General features: G+C 49.7%; 1 protein-coding gene across 1 annotated transcript in view; it reads right to left on the bottom strand.

The window, feature by feature from the left end:
- Window positions 1-20782: 20782 nt before the first annotated feature.
- The window catches only part of STAU1 (staufen double-stranded RNA binding protein 1), a 48427-nt gene continuing 46864 nt past the window's right edge, over window positions 20783-22345 (bottom strand). The window contains exon 16 of the mRNA XM_068262846.1: window positions 20783-21638. Coding sequence (XP_068118947.1) covers window positions 21551-21638 — 88 coding nt within the window. The 3' untranslated portion in view covers window positions 20783-21550. The remainder of the gene's footprint in view (window positions 21639-22345) is intronic.

Genomic DNA, 22345 nt, shown 5'->3' on the forward strand with positions numbered 1-22345 from the left:
ACAGGAGGGTGGCAGTGGGTACAGGAGTGTGGCAGTGAGTACAGGAGTGTGGCAGAGAGTACAGGAGGGTGGCAGAGGATACAGGAGGGTGGCAGAGGATACAGGAGGGTGGCAGTGGGTACAGGAATGTGGCAGTGAGTACAGGAGTGTGGCAGTGAGTACAGGAGTGTGGCAGAGGGTACAGGAGGGTGGCAGAGGGTACAGGAGGGTGGCAGTGGGTACAGGAGTGTGGCAGTGAGTACAGGAGTGTGGCAGTGAGTACAGGAGTGTGGCAGTGGGTGCAGGAGTGTGGCAGAGAGTACAGGAGTGTGGCAGAGAGTACAGGAGTGTGGCAGAGAGTACAGGAGTGTGGCAGAGGATACAGGAGTGTGGCAGTGAGTACAGGAGTGTGGCAGTGAGTACAGGAGTGTGGCAGTGAGTACAGGAGGGTGGCAGTGGGTGCAGGAGTGTGGCAGAGAGTACAGGAGTGTGGCAGTGGCTACAGCAGTTTGGCAGAGGGTACAGGAATGTGGCAGAGGGTACAGGAATGTGGCAGTGGGTACAGGAATGTGGCAGAGGGTACAGGAATGTGGCAGAGGGTACAGGAATGTGGCAGAGAGTACTGGAGTGTGGCAGAGGGTACAGGAATGTGGCAGAGAGTACTGGAGTGTGGCAGAGGGTACAGGAATGTGGCAGAGGGTACAGGAATGTGGCAGAGAGTACTGGAGTGTGGCAGAGGGTACAGGAATGTGGCAGAGAGTACTGGAGTGTGGCAGTGGGTACAGGAATGTGGCAGTGGGTACAGGAATGTGGCAGAGGGTACAGGAATGTGGCAGAGAGTACTGGAGTGTGGCAGTGGGTACAGGAATGTGGCAGTGGGTACAGGAATGTGGCAGAGGGTACAGGAATGTGGCAGAGGGTGCAGGAGTGTGGCAGAGAGTACAGGAGTGTGGCAGAGAGTACAGGAGTGTGGCAGTGAGTACAGGAGTGTGGCAGTGGCTACAGCAGTTTGGCAGAGGGTACAGGAATGTGGCAGAGGGTACAGGAATGTGGCAGTGGGTACAGGAATGTGGCAGAGGGTACAGGAATGTGGCAGAGGGTACAGGAATGTGGCAGAGAGTACTGGAGTGTGGCAGAGGGTACAGGAATGTGGCAGAGAGTACTGGAGTGTGGCAGAGGGTACAGGAATGTGGCAGAGGGTACAGGAATGTGGCAGAGAGTACTGGAGTGTGGCAGAGGGTACAGGAATGTGGCAGAGAGTACTGGAGTGTGGCAGTGGGTACAGGAATGTGGCAGTGGGTACAGGAATGTGGCAGTGGGTACAGGAATGTGGCAGTGGGTACAGGAATGTGGCAGTGGGTACAGGAATGTGGCAGAGGGTACAGGAATGTGGCAGAGAGTACTGGAGTGTGGCAGAGTGTACAGGAGGGTGGCAGTGGGTACAGCAGTGTGGCAGTGGAAGTATAGGGAGATCTGGTCAGTGGAATGCCGAGAGCTGGGCGAGTAATCTCTCATTTACACTCCACTCGGGACTCTGCATAGATAAGGTGGGAGGGAGGGACTTGGGTAGGGGAGTGTGCCTGCAGTGCTTTGTGGTAAATCCAGCACTGTCTACAACTTATGGAGAAGCATGTGATCAGTTTGGTCAGGTGATGGATAGGTCAGTCTCTGATTCGCTAGTCTTCATCATGTGCTAAAGCAGGATGTGATCACAGCAAATCCGAGCTTTGCAAATCTATCAGCTGATCAAAGAAATCACATGCATGAGACATGACCGGCGGTACGACAAGAGGGGTACACTTTACATATTTTGTTTTTCAATTAAAGCGGAACTAAACTAAGAACTTCCTCTCTGATCTAAAAGATATGTAAAAGCATAATAACCTTTAAACAAAAAACATGTTCTTTTTACAGTCAATACAAATCCCAAAATAAATCTGCACTGCTTCTACTTCCTGATTGTGTGGCAGTGAGTACAGGAGTGTGGCAGTGAGTACAGGAGGGTGGCAGAGGGTACAGGAGGGTGGCAGAGAGTACAGGAGTGTGGCAGAGAGTACAGGAGTGTGGCACTGGGTACAGGAGGGTGGCAGAGGGTACAGGAGGGTGGCAGAGGATACAGGAGGGTGGCAGTGGGTACAGGAGTGTGGCAGTGAGTACAGGAGTGTGGCAGAGGGTACAGGAGGGTGGCAGAGGATACAGGAGGGTGGCAGTGGGTACAGGAGTGTGGCAGTGAGTACAGGTGTGTGGCAGTGGGTACAGGAGGGTGGCAGTGAGTACAGGAGTGTGGCAGAGAGTACAGGAGGGTGGCAGAGAGTACAGGAGGGTGGCAGAGGGTACAGGAGGGTGGCAGAGGATACAGGAGGGTGGCAGTGGGTGCAGGAGTGTGGCAGAGAGTACAGGAGTGTGGCACTGGGTACAGGAGGGTGGCAGAGGGTACAGGAGGGTGGCAGAGGATACAGGAGGGTGGCAGTGGGTGCAGGAGTGTGGCAGAGAGTACAGGAGTGTGGCAGAGAGTACAGGAGGGTGGCAGAGGGTACAGGAGGGTGGCAGAGGATACAGGAGGGTGGCAGTGGGTGCAGGAGTGTGGCAGTGAGTACAGGAGTGTGGCAGTGAGTACAGGAGTGTGGCAGAGAGTACAGGAGTGTGGCACAGGATACAGGAGTGTGGCAGTGAGTACAGGAGTGTGGCAGAGAGTACAGGAGGGTGGCAGAGGATACAGGAGTGTGGCAGTGGGTACAGGAGTGTGGCAGTGAGTACAGGAGGGTGGCAGAGGATACAGGAGTGTGGCAGAGAGTACAGGAGGGTGGCAGAGGGTACAGGAGGGTGGCAGAGGGTACAGGAGGGTGGCAGAGGATACAGGAGGGTGGCAGTGGGTGCAGGAGTGTGGCAGAGAGTACAGGAGTGTGGCAGAGGGTACAGGAGGGTGGCAGAGGGTACAGGAGGGTGGCAGAGGATACAGGAGGGTGGCAGAGGATACAGGAGTGTGGCAGTGGGTACAGGAGTGTGGCAGTGGGTACAGGAGTGTGGCAGTGGGTACAGGAGTGTGCCACAGGGTACAGGAGGGTGGCAGAGGGTACAGGAGGGTGGCAGAGGGTACAGGAGTGTGGCACAGGATACAGGAGGGTGGCAGTGGGTACAGGAGTGTGGCAGTGAGTACAGGAGTGTGGCAGTGAGTACAGGAGTGTGGCAGAGAGTACAGGAGGGTGGCAGAGGGTACAGGAGTGTGGCACAGGATACAGGAGGGTGGCAGTGGGTACAGGAGTGTGGCAGTGAGTACAGGAGTGTGGCAGAGAGTACAGGAGGGTGGCAGAGGATACAGGAGGGTGGCAGAGGATACAGGAGGGTGGCAGTGGGTACAGGAATGTGGCAGTGAGTACAGGAGTGTGGCAGTGAGTACAGGAGTGTGGCAGAGGGTACAGGAGGGTGGCAGAGGGTACAGGAGGGTGGCAGTGGGTACAGGAGTGTGGCAGTGAGTACAGGAGTGTGGCAGTGAGTACAGGAGTGTGGCAGTGGGTGCAGGAGTGTGGCAGAGAGTACAGGAGTGTGGCAGAGAGTACAGGAGTGTGGCAGAGGATACAGGAGTGTGGCAGTGAGTACAGGAGTGTGGCAGTGAGTACAGGAGTGTGGCAGTGAGTACAGGAGGGTGGCAGTGGGTGCATGAGTGTGGCAGAGAGTACAGGAGGGTGGCAGTGGGTGCAGGAGTGTGGCAGAGAGTACAGGAGTGTGGCAGAGAGTACAGGAGTGTGGCAGAGAGTACAGGAGTGTGGCAGTGAGTACAGGAGTGTGGCAGTGGCTACAGCAGTTTGGCAGAGGGTACAGGAATGTGGCAGAGGGTACAGGAATGTGGCAGTGGGTACAGGAATGTGGCAGAGGGTACAGGAATGTGGCAGAGGGTACAGGAATGTGGCAGAGAGTACTGGAGTGTGGCAGAGGGTACAGGAATGTGGCAGAGAGTACTGGAGTGTGGCAGAGGGTACAGGAATGTGGCAGAGGGTACATGAATGTGGCAGAGAGTACTGGAGTGTGGCAGAGGGTACAGGAATGTGGCAGAGAGTACTGGAGTGTGGCAGTGGGTACAGGAATGTGGCAGTGGGTACAGGAATGTGGCAGAGGGTACAGGAATGTGGCAGAGAGTACTGGAGTGTGGCAGTGGGTACAGGAATGTGGCAGTGGGTACAGGAATGTGGCAGAGGGTACAGGAATGTGGCAGAGGGTGCAGGAGTGTGGCAGAGAGTACAGGAGTGTGGCAGAGAGTACAGGAGTGTGGCAGTGAGTACAGGAGTGTGGCAGTGGCTACAGCAGTTTGGCAGAGGGTACAGGAATGTGGCAGAGGGTACAGGAATGTGGCAGTGGGTACAGGAATGTGGCAGAGGGTACAGGAATGTGGCAGAGGGTACAGGAATGTGGCAGAGAGTACTGGAGTGTGGCAGAGGGTACAGGAATGTGGCAGAGAGTACTGGAGTGTGGCAGAGGGTACAGGAATGTGGCAGAGGGTACAGGAATGTGGCAGAGAGTACTGGAGTGTGGCAGAGGGTACAGGAATGTGGCAGAGAGTACTGGAGTGTGGCAGTGGGTACAGGAATGTGGCAGTGGGTACAGGAATGTGGCAGAGGGTACAGGAATGTGGCAGAGAGTACTGGAGTGTGGCAGAGTGTACAGGAGGGTGGCAGTGGGTACAGCAGTGTGGCAGTGGAAGTATAGGGAGATCTGGTCAGTGGAATGCCGAGAGCTGGGCGAGTAATCTCTCATTTACACTCCACTCGGGACTCTGCATAGATAAGGTGGGAGGGAGGGACTTGGGTAGGGGAGTGTGCCTGCAGTGCTTTGTGGTAAATCCAGCACTGTCTACAACTTATGGAGAAGCATGTGATCAGTTTGGTCAGGTGATGGATAGGTCAGTCTCTGATTCGCTAGTCTTCATCATGTGCTAAAGCAGGATGTGATCACAGCAAATCCCAGCTTTGCAAATCTATCAGCTGATCAAAGAAATCACATGCATGAGACATGACCGGCGGTACGACAAGAGGGGTACACTTTACATATTTTGTTTTTCAATTAAAGCGGAACTAAACTAAGAACTTCCTCTCTGATCTAAAAGATATGTAAAAGCATAATAACCTTTAAACAAAAAACATGTTCTTTTTACAGTCAATACAAATCCCAAAATAAATCTGCACTGCTTCTACTTCCTGATTGTGTGGCAGTGAGTACAGGAGGGTGGCAGAGGGTACAGGAGGGTGGCAGAGGGTACAGGAGGGTGGCAGAGAGTACAGGAGTGTGGCAGAGAGTACAGGAGGGTGGCAGAGGGTACAGGAGGGTGGCAGAGGGTACAGGAGGGTGGCAGAGGATACAGGAGGGTGGCAGTGAGTACAGGAGTGTGGCAGTGAGTACAGGAGTGTGGCAGTGAGTACAGGAGTGTGGCAGTGAGTACAGGAGTGTGGCAGTGAGTACAGGAGTGTGGCAGAGAGTACAGGAGTGTGGCAGAGATTACAGGAGTGTGGCAGAGAGTACAGGAGGGTTGCAGTGGGTGCAGGAGTGTGGCAGAGAGTACAGGAGTGTGGCAGAGAGTACAGGAGTGTGGCACTGGGTACAGGAGTGTGGCACTGGGTACAGGAGGGTGGCAGAGGATACAGGAGGGTGGCAGTGGGTACAGGAGTGTGGCAGTGAGTACAGGAGTGTGGCAGTGAGTACAGGAGGGTGGCAGTGAGTACAGGAGGGTGGCAGTGGGTACAGGAGGGTGGCAGTGGGTGCAGGAGTGTGGCAGAGAGTACAGGAGGGTGGCAGTGAGTACAGGAGTGTGGCAGTGGGTGCAGGAGTGTGGCAGAGAGTACAGGAGTGTGGCACTGGGTACAGGAGGGTGGCAGAGGGTACAGGAGGGTGGCAGAGGATACAGGAGGGTGGCAGTGGTTACAGGAGTGTGGCAGTGAGTACAGGAGTGTGGCAGTGAGTACAGGAGTGTGGCAGTGGGTACAGGAGGGTGGCAGATGATACAGAAGGGTGGCAGTGGGTGCAGGAGTGTGGCAGTGAGTACAGGAGTGTGGCAGAGTACAGGAGTGTGGCACAGGATACAGGAGGGTGGCAGTGGGTACAGGAGTGTGGCAGTGAGTACAGGAGTGTGGCAGAGAGTACAGGAGGGTGGCAGAGGATACAGGAGGGTGGCAGAGGATACAGGAGTGTGGCAGTGGGTACAGGAGTGTGGCAGTGGGTACAGGAGTGTGGCAGAGGGTACAGGAGGGTGACAGAGGATACAGGAGGGTGGCAGTGGGTGCAGGAGTGTGACAGTGGGTGCAGGAGTGTGGCAGAGGGTACAGGAGTGTGGCAGAGGGTACAGGAGTGTGGCAGAGGGTACAGGAATGTGGCAGTGGGTGCAGGAGTGTGGCAGTGGGTGCAGGAGTGTGGCAGTGGGTGCAGGAGTGTGGCAGTGGGTGCAGGAGTGTGGCAGAGGGTACAGGAGGGTGGCAGAGGGTACAGGAGGGTGGCAGAGGGTACAGGAGGGTGGCAGAGGGTACAGGAGGGTGGCAGAGGATACAGGAGTGTGGCAGTGAGTACAGGAGGGTGGCAGTGGGTACAGGAGGGTGGCAGAGGGTACAGGAGGGTGGCAGAGGATACAGGAGGGTGGCAGTGGGTACAGGAGGGTGGCAGTGGGTACAGGAGGGTGGCAGAGGGTACAGGAGGGTGGCAGAGGGTACAGGAGTGTGGCACAGGATACAGGAGGGTGGCAGTGGGTACAGGAGTGTGGCAGTGAGTACAGGAGTGTGGCAGAGAGTACAGGAGGGTGGCAGAGGATACAGGAGGGTGGCACAGGATACAGGAGGGTGGCAGTGGGTACAGGAGTGTGGCAGTGAGTACAGGAGTGTGGCAGTGAGTACAGGAGTGTGGCAGAGAGTACAGGAGTGTGGCACAGGATACAGGAGGGTGGCAGTGGGTACAGGAGTGTGGCAGAGAGTACAGGAGTGTGGCAGAGAGTACAGGAGTGTGGCAGAGAGTACAGGAGGGTGGCAGAGGATACAGGAGGGTGGCAGTGGGTACAGGAGTGTGGCAGTGAGTACAGGAGTGTGGCAGTGAGTACAGGAGTGTGGCAGAGAGTACAGGAGGGTGGCAGAGGGTACAGGAGTGTGGCAGTGAGTACAGGAGTGTGGCAGTGAGTACAGGAGGGTAGCAGTGAGTACAGGAGGGTGGCAGTGGGTGCAGGAGTGTGGCAGAGAGTACAGGAGTGTGGCAGTGGGTGCAGCAGTGTGGCAGAGGGTGCAGGAGTGTGTCAGTGGGTACAGGACTGTGGCAGAGAGTACAGGAGTGTGGCAGAGAGTACAGGAGTGTGGCAGAGGGTACAGGAGGGTGGCAGAGGATACAGGAGGGTGGCAGAGAGTACAGGAGGGTGGCAGTGGGTGCAGGAGTGTGGCAGAGAGTACAGGAGTGTGGCAGAGAGTACAGGAGGGTGGCAGTGGGTGCAGGAGGGTGGCAGAGAGTACAGGAGTGTGGCAGAGAGTACAGGAGTGTGGCAGAGAGTACAGGAGTGTGGCAGTGAGTACAGGAGTGTGGCAGTGGGTGCAGGAGTGTGGCAGAGAGTACAGGAGGGTGGCAGAGAGTACAGGAGTGTGGCAGGCAGAGGGTACAGGAGTGTAGCAGAGAGTACAGGAGGGTGGCAGAGGATACAGGAGTGTGGCAGTGAGTACAGGAGGGTGGCAGTGGCTACAGCAGTTTGGCAGAGGGTACAGGAATGTGGCAGTGGGTACAGGAATGTGGCAGAGGGTACAGGAATGTGGCAGAGAGTACTGGAGTGTGGCAGAGTGTACAGGAGGGTGGCAGTGGGTACAGCAGTGTGGCAGTGGAAGTATAGGGAGATCTGGTCAGTGGAATGCCGAGAGCTGGGCGAGTAATCTCTCATTTACACTCCACTCGGGACTCTGCATAGATAAGGTGGGAGGGAGGGAGGGACTTAGGTAGGGGAGTAAACCACCTCTCCATCATCAGATGCCTGTAGTCATGTGTCTACAGTGCCTTGTGGTAAATCCAGCACTGTCTACAACTTATGGAGAAGCATGTGATCAGTTTGGTCAGGTGATGGATAGGTCAGTCTCTGATTCGCTAGTCTTCATCATGTGCTAAAGCAGGATGTGATCACAGCAAATCCGAGCTTTGCAAATCTATCAGCTGATCAAAGAAATCACATGCATGAGACATGACCGGCGGTACGACAAGAGGGGTACACTTTACATATTTTGTTTTTCAATTAAAGCGGAACTAAACTAAGAACTTCCTCTCTGATCTAAAAGATATGTAAAAGCATAATAACCTTTAAACAAAAAACATGTATTTTTTACAGTCAATACAAATCCCAAAATAAATCTGCACTGCTTCTACTTCCTGATTGAAGGAAGCAGACATATTGGTAACAGCCTGTGCTTGCAGGTGAGCTTGTCCAGTGGCTGGGTGATGTAATGGTTAAGGGCTCCGCCTCTGACACAGGAGATCTGGGTTTGAATCTCGGCTCTGCCTGTTCAGTAAGCTGCACCTATTCAGTAAGGAGTTTCTCGGGGAAGACTCCCTTGGGGTCCATTCACACTAGAGCGATTTCGGCAAAATTTTGCCAGCTATAATACCCTATGGGCCCGTTTTTACTTGGGCAATTTGCGTTAATCGCCGGCGATTAACGCAAATCGGCAAACGTGCAGCCTGCACCATTTGCAGGCGATTTCCCGGCGATCGCGTTTCAGTGGTATAGAAGCGCTAAACGTGATCACGGAAAAATCGATGCAGTATCCAGTGATTTTTCCGTGTTAAATTGCGGAAAAATCACTCCCGCAAAACTCCGGCATTTTGCGCTTTTAAGTGTGAATGGCCCTAACACTGCTACTGCCTACTGAGTGTGCTCTAGTGCCTGCAGCTGTGGCCTAACACTGCTACTGCCTATAGAGCACGTCCTAGTGGCTGCAGCTCCAGCCTAACACTGCTACTGCCTATAGAGCACGTCCTAGTGGCTGCAGCTGTGGCTTAACACTGCTACTGCCTATAGAGCGCCCCCTAGTGGCTGCAGCTCTGGCCTAACACTGCTACTGCCTATAGAGCGCCCCCTAGTGCCTGCAGCTGTGGCCTAACACTGCTACTGCCTATAGAGCGCCCCCTAGTGGCTGCAGCTCTGGCCTAACACTGCTACTGCCTATAGAGCGCCCCCTAGTGGCTGCAGCTCTGGCCTAACACTGCCACTGCCTATAGAGGGCCCCCTAGTGGCTGCAGCTCTGGCCTAACACTGCTACTGCCTACTGAGTGTGCTCTAGTGGCTGCAGCTCTGGCCTAACACTGCTACTGCCTACTGAGTGCACACTAGTGTCTGCAGCTCGGGCCTATTACACTGCTACTGCCTATAGAGTGCCCCCTAGTGGCTGCAGCTCCGGCCGAACACTGTTACTGCCTATAGAGAGTGCCCCCTAGTGGCTGCAGCTCCGGCCTAACACTGCTACTACCTATAGAGAGTGCCCCCTAGTGGCTGCAGCTCTGGCCTAACACTGCTACTGCCTACTGAGTGTGCTCTAGTGGCTGCAGCTCCGGCCTAACACTGCCACTGCCTATAGAGGGCCCCCTAGTGGCTGCAGCTCTGGCCTAACACTGCTACTGCCTACTGAGTGTGCTCTACTGTAGTGTATCCAGCGCTATACAAACAAAAATAATTATTATTATTATCTGCCATCTGAGTCATGTGATGTGACAGTCATGTGACAGGGGAGAGGTCAAATTACAACTTATACTGATGAGAGGGAATTAAACTGGCTGAACTCTCTGAATACATATAGGGTGCATTTCTCTCTTGTTTTCCTTCTGTCCTATGAAAGAGTTCAGGTCCACTTTAAACTCATACATGGCACTGCGTCCTGGGGGGGGGGGGGGGGGACTGCACATGCGTGGCCTGGCTGCACGCCCCATCATGCTCCCGGCCACAGGAGTGCGATGGGAGCACATACCACATGTCTGGCAGATTTACCGGGCCACCTAGCAGAGGATCCATGCGGCCTGGGAGAATGCTGAGGGAGTAATCAGCCTGAAGGGGGCTGGTGGTAACCCCAGGTATGTATGTGTGTGTGTATATATATATATTTATTTATTTTTTCACCGTTTCAGGTACATTTTATTAAGCAGACCCCCATTTTCAAGCAATATAGAAAAGAAAAATGATCTTTCTGCTGCCAAATAGTGTGAAATAGTTGAATGCCTTGGGCAAGGTATGAAAACCTCAGATATTTTGCAAAAACTTAAGCATGATCATCGTAGTGTGAAAAGATTTGTGGCTGACTCAGAGCACACACGGGTCTGTGCAGATAAAGGCAAAACAAGGAAGGGTTGTTCCAAACAAATACATCACATTAAGAGAGCAGCTGCTAAAATGCCATAACAAAGCAGCAAACAGGTATTTGAAGCTATTGGTGCCCCCAGAGTCCTGTAAACATCAGGGTGCACGATCTTCCAGACAGAGGATTGCAGCCATGCATAAATCTTCTATTCATCCTCTTCTAACCTAGTGATCTGCAAACTTGGCTCTCCAGCTGTTAAGGAACTACAAGTCCCACAATGCATTGCAGGAGTCTGACAGCCACAGTCATGATTCATTAAGGCAAACGCACTATGGGACTTGTAGTTCCTTAAAGTGCACCTAAACTGAGAGGGATATGAATGTTTCCTTAAACAACAATACCAGTTACCTGACAGCCCTGCTGATCTCTTTGAATGCAGTAGTGGCTAAATCGCACCTGAGACAAGCATGCACCTAATCCAGTCTGACTTCAGTCAGAGCACCTGATCTGCTGCATGCTTGTTCAGGGGCTGTGGCTAAAAGTATTAGAGGCACAGGATCAGCAGGAGAGTCAGGCAACTGGTATTATTTTAAAAGGAAAAATCCATATCCTTCTTAGTTTAGGTTCCCTTTAACAGCTGGAGAGCCAGTTTGCCGATCACTGCCCTAACCAATGCTCACAAGCAGAAATGGCTGCAGTGGACCCAGAACTACAAGAAGAAGAATTTTCAGTTTTGTTTACTGATGAATGTTGTGCAACGCTGGGTTGTCCAGATGGTTGGAGGGGTGGATGGCAGCCATGAATATTGACATCCTGCTATTAAGTTCAAGCAAAAACTCTCCAAACACTCCCAAGTTCAATGGATGCAAGAATTGTGAGGCTGCCATGTTCATATGTAAGGCCAGAAACCCACTAGGAGTGATTTCTAATTGCTATCAATTTGAAAAATGCTCTTGCTAATGCAATGCTATGAGGGATTTTTATAAAATCACATTGCTCCACTGAGATCAAACCCACAAACGCAGGGGGGGGGGGGATTACAGCTGCCCAGAATACCCCCTCCAGGGGCAAACGCAGGATTTTTAAGGGGGGGGGTTCCTGAAAGGTCCAGAAGCACGTATGTCCCGAGTGCTTCCGAATACAGGTGGCTCCATACTGCCCATGCACAAAAGTGCGCTGGCGTATTACGGAGCTGCCTATCTTTGGAAGTACTCAAGGACACTAGTGTTTCTGAGGGCTTCTGGTAGCAGCAAATGTGAACGGGGTACAGCGCTGGAACAACTCCCCAAGAGAGGAACAGGAGATAGACTTAGTTTGGACAATTCAGTGGAATATGCTACATAGTTTCACATAGCGCAAGCGATACCCATATGATGCAGGGATATATGCATCTGCGGAAGATGGCGGCGCTATATAAATACTAAATAATAATATTTTGCCTCACCAGGATTGCACTTTTATTTAGCTTTCCTGTAAGACAAGAACACACAGTCAGCTCTAGGGGAAGAGGGAAACAAAGGTGAATGAGGGAGGGCTGGTGCACACCAAGAGTGCTTCTGAGCGTTTTTCAAATCAACAGTGATTTGAAAAGCGCTTGGCTAATGTTACCCTATGTGGGTGTTCCCACAGCAGCGTTGTGATTTTTTCAAAATCGCAGGTATACTGCATGTAGCATGTTTTTGAGCAATTCATTCAAAAATCGCTCTGAAAATCACTTCACAAAATCACACTCACAAATTGCTAGCGATTGCTATTGTCATTTTGGCGTTGCACTAGCCCAGAGAGAGGAGTGGAGAAATTGAGAATAGCCTGAGATGGAGCAGAGAACTTATCTGTATTGAAGTCCCACATCACACAGGCTACTTGCCTGTAATCGGACTCCTGTCCCTGTCAGTCTCTCACACAAGTCAGAAAGAAGCCCTCCTGGAGTCTAGGGACTGTCAAAAACTTTTCAGCTTGTTATGCACACCTTATCCACACATGCAGTCATTATAACAATGGGGAGAGACCAGACAGATGTTTGCCCACAGACCCTGAGTCCAGGCAAGCTCTGCATCATGCTGTGCATATTTACAAGCTTGCCTGCACTCTAATTTCATCATGTCTGACACTTCTGTGCTGTGGAGAGTCCAGGACTCCATAATCAACATTCTCTCACTGCAGGCTGCATCTTCTTGTGAGGGTTGTGAGGGAAGCTCGGCTGCCTCTCTCATTCTATTAGCTGGAGGGAGGCACCAGAAGTAAGAAGGGAGGGAGAATGAGGCTGTTTATATTATGCAGGCTTCCCTGGCTGAATACACAGCTCAGTGCAGGGGGGAGGTTCCAGACACCCGGAATAGCCCCCTGAGTTCGCCAGTGCCCTCAGACCAGGGCTGGTGCAGTGTCTGGGGACGGCGCTCGCTGAGACACCAGAATATCCTGCAGCTCATAGCACTGCCCCATTTCTTTCCTTGCTACAGTTGACTTTGGATGGAGCAGCTCTGGGGAACTTAACAGAGTCAGGTTTCAGTTATGAGCACAGCCCTATGCCCTGCTGTGTGAATGCTTCACTTTCCCTTTCATTAGCAATGTCAACTGTCCTCATTATTATCTGTATCCAAACTGCTCCAGATCGATTCCATTGTCGATCTGAAGCAGATCGGACATTTAGGAAATAATTGTCAGATCCTGTCATTTGGACAGGAAATTTAATTATGTGTACCCAGCATTATGTACTACCAGATTATTATACTGTATTGTGCGTGGATGAGAGAGACCTTTTAGGAATGCCCCCCCCCCCCCTTGAAAATCCTGGGTTTGCCCGTGACCCATAGCATTACATTAGCAAGAGTTTTCAAATCTCAAAGTGCTCAGAAAATCACTTCTAGTGTGTTTCTGGCCTAACTTGACCTGTTAAGATGTTTGAGTGCAATAGCTTGTCATTTCAGTACATAACCTCCTAATGCTTCAAATTCAACAAATGACCATTTTCAGTTCTTTTCAACTTATAACATTTTTTCACCTTGTTGTGCGTAATAATTTGAAATGCAGCATTTTAAGTTTTTTTTTTATATTTGAAAAACATACCGTTATCATTCGGTTTGTCCAGAAACATTCAAATGATACTCGAATGCCTGGTACACGCTATGCAACTTCCCATCACATCCAGGGGTCAAATTGAAAATTTCCGACACGTCCAATCAGGTTTCCGATTGATTTTGTACAGAAGTGAACATAAACCCAATTGGATCGGTCCTAAATTATCTATTTCACCCAGCGATCTGACAGGGAATTGCATTGTGTGTACCAGACATGATTGATGACCAAAAATGATGCTGACTACCACTTGCATCGACTACAGGTGACACTCGAAAAATAAGATTATCTCGCAAGGGTCCTTTTATTTCAGTCATTCAATGTAAAAGGTGAAACTAATATATAAAGTAGGAGCCCTTGGCAGGTGTTTTGGATGAATTTGCTGATTAGAGTCGGACACTTTGAGCCGAGAATATTGAACATTTCCACAATATTCTAATGGTCGAAGATTTTGATTTTGGGATTCTCATAAGCTGTAAGAGCTGGTCCACACTAGGTCCAGTAACGTATCCGTGGCTGCGTTTTTCAGCCCTGATGAAAAACGGAGTCCCGGATACTAATGTTAAAAATAGCAGCCGTCCTCACCCAAGAAAAAAACGGATCCGTTTGCAGGGACCCGTTCTCAAAACCTGAATGGAAGGTCCGGAATTGCTGCATTTTTACGGACCACGGATACACGGATGGGTAGTGAAAAGCAATGAGAAAACACATCTCCATCTCCACAAGCAAAATAGCAACAAAAACTGATGAGAAAACGGATAGCCTGAACTTTATTATTGGCCTAAAAAATCCTCCCACTACCTTCCTAATGATGGAGACGTTTTCTGTCAGTTTTTTGGGGTAAAAAACTGAATGGAAACTGATGCAAAACTTTGATCAGTTTGCAGTCTGGTGGTACTTCCCCTGATCCCGGACTGCATTGTCCGTCCTGCAACCGTGCTTAGGGCCCTTTTCCACCAGCGCAAATTTGCGCTGGCTGAATCGCAAAGACGCAAACCGCTAGCGATTTTACAATCGCTACAGTTTGCTTTTTAACATAGGAATCGCGGTAGGTCATTTCCACTACCGCGATTCGTTTTTTACGGGAACGCGAACGCGCGGCGGAGCGATATTTGCCGCGATTTTGCTATGGAGTGCATAGCATAGCAAAATCGCGGCCGCAAACGTCGGGGAATCGCCGGTAATTGCGATTCAGCAATCGCTAGCATTCAGCGTGAACGCTAGCGACTGCTAGTGGAAAAGGGCCCTTAGTGTGGACCTAGCTTAAGCCAGAATTATCAAACTTATAACAAACATAGGCTTGAAATATCTTGCTTTGCAAGTAATGAGTATTTCATAGATTAGGTTCTCCCTTTAGTTGAATTGCTGAGATAAATGGACTTTTGCACAATCTTTCAAGTTTTCGAGCTTCCCCGTATTTAGGAAAATCAGAGAAAAATATAATGTGCGTGATAATTTAGAACAGAGGGGTGTTTATTCTTTGAGGTTTGCATTGCTGGTGGAATGTGAGATTAAGAAGTGCAGACACATCAGGATATGAGCTTTCATCCTGTCTGAACTATAAACCTATAACTCTACCCAGCTCAGCCCGGCCAGCAAGCATCTGAGGCATTCAGAGGGACTTGGAGATACTGATGCAAAACACTGAATAGTTCTGTTGGGCTAGACTCATTGGGATAGATCTGGGTCTAAAGCCCAATCTACACGATACGATTCGATTACGATTCTCTTTACGATCCGATTAAATCCAACATGTCCGATCAGGATTCGATTCAATTCGATTTGCCATTGTTTTGCAATGGCAAATCAAATTGAATCGAATCCCGATTGGACATGTTGGATTTAATCGGATCGTAAATAGAATCGTAATCGAATCATATAAAGAATCGTATTGTGTAGATTTGGCTTAAGATCATCACTAGGCATAATGCTAGGTACACACCATACAATTTTCTGGCAGATTCACCTGCCAGATCGATTATTTCCAACATGTCCGATCTGAATCCCAATCGTTTTTCCAATAGATTTTCATAAAAGAGAATGTAAACGATTAAAAAAATCGATCAAAATTCAGATCGGACATGTTGGAAATAATCTGGCAGGTGAATGTGCCAGAAAATTTTATGAGATGTACCTAACATAAGATTCGCCAGTCAGAATCCAAATTCCAAGTAAAACTTGCAGGTGGGGGACGGTGTCAGTTAACTTACCTCTGTCGCTGCCTGGAGTGGATGTGTTCCACATTACTCCAATACTTCTTCCTTTGGGGTTTGAAGGAGGAAGCATTGAAGAGACAGCCTGGAGGGTATCGGCTATAGGTGGCGACAGAGGCAAGTTAACTGTCCCTCCCCTCCCCCCCCCGGCCACTCCGAGGTCAGATTCTGAACAACAGCGTTGTGCGGAGCTTGTGTTTGGTGAAGACATCAGAGACTTTCAGCCAGACCTTTACCGCTGGTTTGAGGTGGAGCAGTTCTTTCCAGATGACAGAGCATTCGGCATCTATATTTGTTTGGAATCGGGTTTGCCCCTTCCTTTGAGGTAAGTCATTTTTATTTATATTTTTTGCAATTTTTAGTCATATAGATATACCATTCATCCGCCACCACCTATTCTTTGGGGCACCTTCTCTCTCCCAGTTATGGCACAGCCCCCCAGCTGCTTTGTGGGTTTAGTCTAGTGTTCATTTTCGGAACCATTGCTTTTTTCTGGAGCGCAACCCACATATTTGATGACCAAAGAACCTGAGAGAAGTCGGGATTTCCTCACCTGCCTTCATATTGTGGTTGCTGGTCGTGCATCCCACACTTGCCAGTATTCTTTTGCGCTTAAAGACTACGTGATCAGCACTTGAGATACTACAACATAAGGGGCTCCTGGTGTCTGTGATTTTTCCTGTCTCCCTAGAAAGTCTGTTGAATCCCTTGGGATGACACATACCCCCAAAACCAGAGGAAACACACCAGGCCAGCCCAGAGCCCATCCTTTACACTCCGTGACTGTGAAATCAGCAGAACTGACAAATATACCTACCTCAGTCTGGAAATCAACCAATCTGGCGAACACGTATTCAGCGCTGGAGATTTGGCTGCAGCCGGTGCCACCATAGACGGTAATAGGAATTACGGCACGCTCTGAGTAAGTTTGGCACCGTCAGAAGACGGAGTTGAAGTTACTTTTAAAACACTAAGGGCTTGATTCACAAAGCGGTGCTAACTGTTAGCATGCCTGTGAAAACGCCCTTAGCACGTCTAAACGAGCTTTTCGCGCGCAAAACTTTATGCGCATAAAACTTTACGTGCGCAGGGCGCTCCGCGCGAAGTACCCATTAAAGCCTATGGTACTTAGCGCGCGATCTGATTGAGAAAACCGGTGCTAACCTACTTAGCACCCTGGTTAGCGCGCCTAAAGACTTTAGACGTGCTAAGTAGGTTAGCACCGCTTTGTGAATCAAGCCCTAATTCTGCTGCCAGCGATGGCTGGAAACCGGATTACCTCATTCCCCACCATCCACGTGGACCTGGAGGGGGAATAGTAATTACCGCCTCCGGGACTTGTGCAGGAGCAGGGTAAGCTGTATATCGGCTGTATCCTGCGCCCATGTCTCCCATCTGCGATTTCATACATACTCCCAATCTGGAAGCCTTTAGGAAATGCGGTGCCATTATATTCTTATATGGCTTTTCACACTGATCGTTCTGCAGTGCAATGCAAAAAGTACCGATACAGAAATGCACTGTGTGCAGGTACAGGCGCGGTTCAGACTGTCTATGGACTGCATGCTGCACTGTATGTTGCGTTGAAAACGTGTGATGCAACTTGTCGGCACTGCAGTGGTGCGATCTCATTTCTGTGGATGCGCACTGGATTTAGTTGTAGCCGGAGGGTCCTTTCAATATAGTAAATATGAAGGAGGCACTCAAACTTACGTTTTATCAATTCCCAGTAATACGTGACATGTTTCGGGGCATATCCCCTTCCTCAGGCGTACACCTGAGGAAGGGGATATGCCCCAAAACATGTTGTATTACTGGGATTTGATAAAATGCAAGTTTGAGAGCCAATTGAGTGCCTCATTTACTATATTGATATTGTGTGTGGAGTGGTGACCCGCAGAGGGATTGCGCATCAGCTACTTAGACTTGACCAGGTCTAATTCTGCAGGAACTCACTGCAGATTGCATGTTGTGAGGGTCCTTTCACACTGAATCTGGTGTGTTCAGTAGTAACGGCCAGTATCAGAAGGTGATATTTCCATAATACCTTCACATTGGGTGCAGTGCAGCTAATCCCGTCTGGTTAATATGCGTGTTTACAGCTGCAGTGAAGCATACTTTCATTGTCCTGTATGCTTCACCAGTTGGTCACACCTCACATCCAACATGCAATGCCCCTTTTCGTTGCAATTGTATCACAGTGTGGAATGACCCTCAGCCAGCAATAGAGGCCATAAAAGCCTCTACCTCATACAGCTCATCCACCAACTAGTTTTTTGGGCACCTCCTCCCTCCCAGTTATGGTTTTGGGTTTCTTTACATTTAGAGCTCGTTTCCACTATAGCGAATCCGCATGCGGGCACTGCACGCGGATTCGCATAGGCAATGTAAGTGGATGGGGCTGTTTCCACTTGTGCGGCTGCGGCAGCGGTTTTTGGTGCGGCAGAAATCTGCACAGCAGGGCCGTCAGATTTCGCGTGCAGAAGGAATGTGCGCGAATCGCCGCTAATGTAACTAATAGGGAAATCGCATGCGGGGTGACCATGCGGTTTTTGACGCGAAATCGCATGCGATTTCGCATAGGTATTAATGTTATTTTACACAGGCAGTGACATGGTTAAATTCGCATACAGCCTTACCTATGCGGAATCGCATGCAAAATCGCGGCAAAACCGCATGCAGAATCGCACCCGCATGCGATTTCGTCCGCGGTGGAATGCAGGCGATTCCGCACCGCACTAGTGGAAACGAGCCCTTACGGGGAAAAAAAAAATATTTTGTTACAGCTCATACAAATCATGCAATAAATTTGCAGTGTGCCTACCTCCTGCTTTCATGGAAGCAGACGTATCGTTAACATCCTGTGCTTCCAATCAGGGCGTTGGAGTCGAGTCGTCGGAGTAATTTTGGGTACCCGGAGACTGAGTTGCATTTTTTTTTGTAAAAAAAATCCACAGCCCTGGTAAGTATTAGACTAAGGAGTCGGAGTTGGAATCTGAGTCGGTAGTTTCATAAGCTGAGGAGTCAGAAGATTTTTGTACCGACGCCACAGCCCTGCCAATGAGCATATCTGCCGTGGCATGTGACACAGAGCAGAGATCAAATTACAACTTGTGATTAGACAGGGATGAGGGGGAATTAGACAGGCTAAACCCTCTAAATACATACAGGGTGCATTTCTCTCCTGTACAAGAGTTCAGGTCCACTGAATAAGTTTCCAAAGCAGAAGAGATACAGACTGCACACTGCAGATTTGCGCAGTACACACGAATCACGATTGATGAAAGTCAGGGGTCCTGCACAGAAACTTTTTCAAACTTGCATTCAATGCGCATATGTGAAGTTGAATGCAAACCGCACAGTATACTAGTGGATATAGGCGTACTGGGTGCTGAATTTCTCCAGGCTGTCTTGTAGAGCGCTCTCTGTTGGTGATAGCAATAACAGGTCATCTGCATACTGTAGGGGTGTCATTGTTGTGTCATATAGGGTGAGTCCCGGTGCTGGTGAGAGGTCTTGATCTTAATGTGGACCTAAACTCTTGCACAAGACAGAAGGAAAACGGAGAAATGCACCTCGTATGTATTTAGAGAGTTTAGCCTGTCAATTCCCCCTCATTTGTGTCTAATCGCAAGTTGTAATTTTATCTCTCCCATGTCACATAATGGCATTGCATTTCCTAAAGGCTTTCAGATTGGGAGTACATATGAAATACCCGCCGGGAGACTTGGGCGCAGGATACAGCTGGTATTGCTCCCCCCTGCTCCTGCACAAGTCCGGGCGGCGTTAATTACTATTCCCCCTCCAGATCCACGTGGATTGTAGGGAATGATGTAATCCGGTTCCCAGCTATGGCTGGCAGCCGAATTACCGTGTTTTAAATGTAACTTCAGCTCCATTTTCTGGTGCTGGTGAGATGAGTCTGAGACCGCGGAGGGGCAGAGGGACGACAGTAGGTATGATCAATGAGATGCAAATATTTTCAGGTTCTTGCAGATTTATGTTAATTTTTATGCAAATATATGCAGCTTGAAAATGGACCAATAAGTTTAACGCTAGGTGGAACTCGTTTTGAGAAGGAAATGCACCGCACCACCATGCCGAAACGGGAGCAGGACCAGGCGTAGCCAGACCAAACGACACAGGTAGAAGTCCGCTCACCACCATGCCGAAACGGGAGCAGGACCAGGCATAGCCAGACCAAACGACACAGGTAGAAGTCCGCTCATCTCACCACCATGCCGAAACGGGAGCAGGACCAGGCATAGCCAGACCAAACGACACAGGTAGAAGTCCGCTCACCACCATGCCGAAACGGGAGCAGGACCAGGCATAGCCAGACCAAACGACACAGGTAGAAGTCCGCTCACCACCATGCCGAAACGGTAGCAGGACCAGGCGTAGCCAGACCAAACGACACAGGTAGAAGTCCACTCACACACCACTATGCCGAAACTGGAGCAGGATCAGTGCAGCCAGACCAAACAACACAGGTAAAAGTCCACTCACCATCATGCCGAAACTGGAGCAGGATCAGTGCAGCCAGACCAAACAACACAGGTAAAAGTCCACTCACCACCATGCCGAAACTGGAGCAGGATCAGTGCAGCCAGACCAAACGACACAGGTAGAAGTCCGCTCATCTCACCATCATGCTGAAACGGGAGCAGGACCAGGCGTAGCCAGACCAAACGACACAAGTAGAAGTCCGCTCGACCAAATGGCATAAAAGTCCAATGACTGAGGAGTGAGTTTGTGCTCAGATGCGCGTGGGCGGATATGTCTCTATCCAGAACGATTTGCCAATAAAGATTGGACTTCTGCCATTTGGTCGAGCAGACTTTCCTTCTACCTGGGTGGGGCTTGATTGGTCCACTTTCAAGCTGCATATATTTGCATAAAAATTTACATAAATCTGCATGAAATCGGAAATATTTGCATCTCATTGATCATTCCTAGACAACAGACGTCACGTGGTGGGCGGGCGAGTGGCGTGAACAATGAAGTTGGCCATTGCTGGAGGGGAGTTGATCGCTTGCGGGTCGGGCGCCTCTATACACACGCCTGACTATCAGCTGAGGTGGTCAGTAGGGGTTGCCTCAGCTGATGGATAAAGCGTGAGTTCGAGGCTTTCAGAATATCTCTGTACAGGTCTTTGAAGGAGGAGTGCAGACAGACTCTTCCCCCCCCCCCCTTTAAAAATAAGAACCCAAACAAAGCAATCAACACAAAGTCAGTTAATTATATTTATTTTTGTAGGGTTTTTTCTTTTTTTTGTGACAAACACTAGTTGCTTACATTCCATTGGGAGAAAGAAATTCCGGGTAAACAATGACCTGAAGCGATACTGAACTGGCTGACGCAATCGTGCGCTTTAAATAGACGATATGCAAAAATGTACTGCATGTGCACACTACCGACACACTGAGGCAACACAGCTTATACACGGAGCCCAACATGGAGATGTAAACCCACAGCTTAAAGCACACAAAGAAAATCAGGATGGGTGTGGTCAGCGCACGCCGATGAGATCATATCCTGTGATGCAGCGATATAGTCACACACGGTACACAGATGCCATGTAAACGCCTTTCCATATACACAGAAATAAACACTCAAACCATCCAACACTGGTTATGCCGAAAAAAATAAAAAAAATCTATAATTAACCCCAGAACAGTTAATTCTACATGTGACATTTTCCAACATCTTGTGGGGAGGCATTCCTTACATAAAAACAAAGAATTTATCTGCCACTATTTGCCTCGAAGAAAAACAAAATGGCGTCCGCATATATGACTACATACGAGGATATGATCACTGTGAAATGTATGTGAGGATCGGACTGGCGACGGGAGCCAACACGAGAAAATAAAAACGTTGCTTGAGAAAACTGGGCAAAATAAAGGGAGGAGCGTGAGATTCGTCCTTCGCGGTTCACAGAGCAGGTAAAAGTAAAGGGTGATTTTCTCTGGTGCTTTGAGTTCCAGTCTGAGGCCCTCAGGCTTTGCTATCCAGTGTTTGTCCTAAAGTGTTTGAGCTAGCCGGTCTCAGGAGAGCGTCGCTTTCCACCTCCGCTTTCACACACCTGCGGAGAGAGCACAACCGTGCGGACATGTTACACTCGTATACAATGACATTATTACATTCTACAGGAGGAGGATCTGACACCAAACACCGCCCCATTACACTAGGAAACTGCAGGAGGGGTAACCAGTATCAACAAAATACACCTGTCTGGTCAGAGGTCCATCAAAGACTGACAGATAGACTAGTGTGGTCAGGACAGAAATTTCCGGGAAGAGGTGGAGGGACCGAGGCCTCCGGGCAGAGGTGGAGGGACAAATAATACAAATAACAAAATACTGCGCTGATACATATACTTAAGTGTATTAAACGGTAGAGCACTCCTTACTAAACAGAGCACACTTATTAATAGGTCATCGCTCAGTAACCATACAAAGTCCCAATAATAATGTAATGAAAAAATGTCCCCTCTTTGGGTCACACTTCAAAAGATTGGATCCTGCAGCACCAGCTCAGAGACCTTCAGTGTAGTTGCCCTCCACCACACCCCAAGCAGTGGCAACTCACCCTTGTTGATGACCTTGCGTCAGGTATGTCTACAGCTCTTGTGGGGTCATCTGACCACCACCTGTCTTAAACGATCCTCACTCTGCGTCTTCAATACAAATGGGCTTCATAGATCACATCACCTCAAAAGATATAGACCAGACCCTCCATTTCATAAAACTGTTCTTAAAATTATTAAAAAGAATGCACACTTACAAACAT

The sequence above is a fragment of the Hyperolius riggenbachi genome, chromosome 12 (assembly GCF_040937935.1).
Source record: "Hyperolius riggenbachi isolate aHypRig1 chromosome 12, aHypRig1.pri, whole genome shotgun sequence".
Taxonomy (NCBI): Eukaryota; Metazoa; Chordata; class Amphibia; order Anura; family Hyperoliidae; genus Hyperolius; species Hyperolius riggenbachi.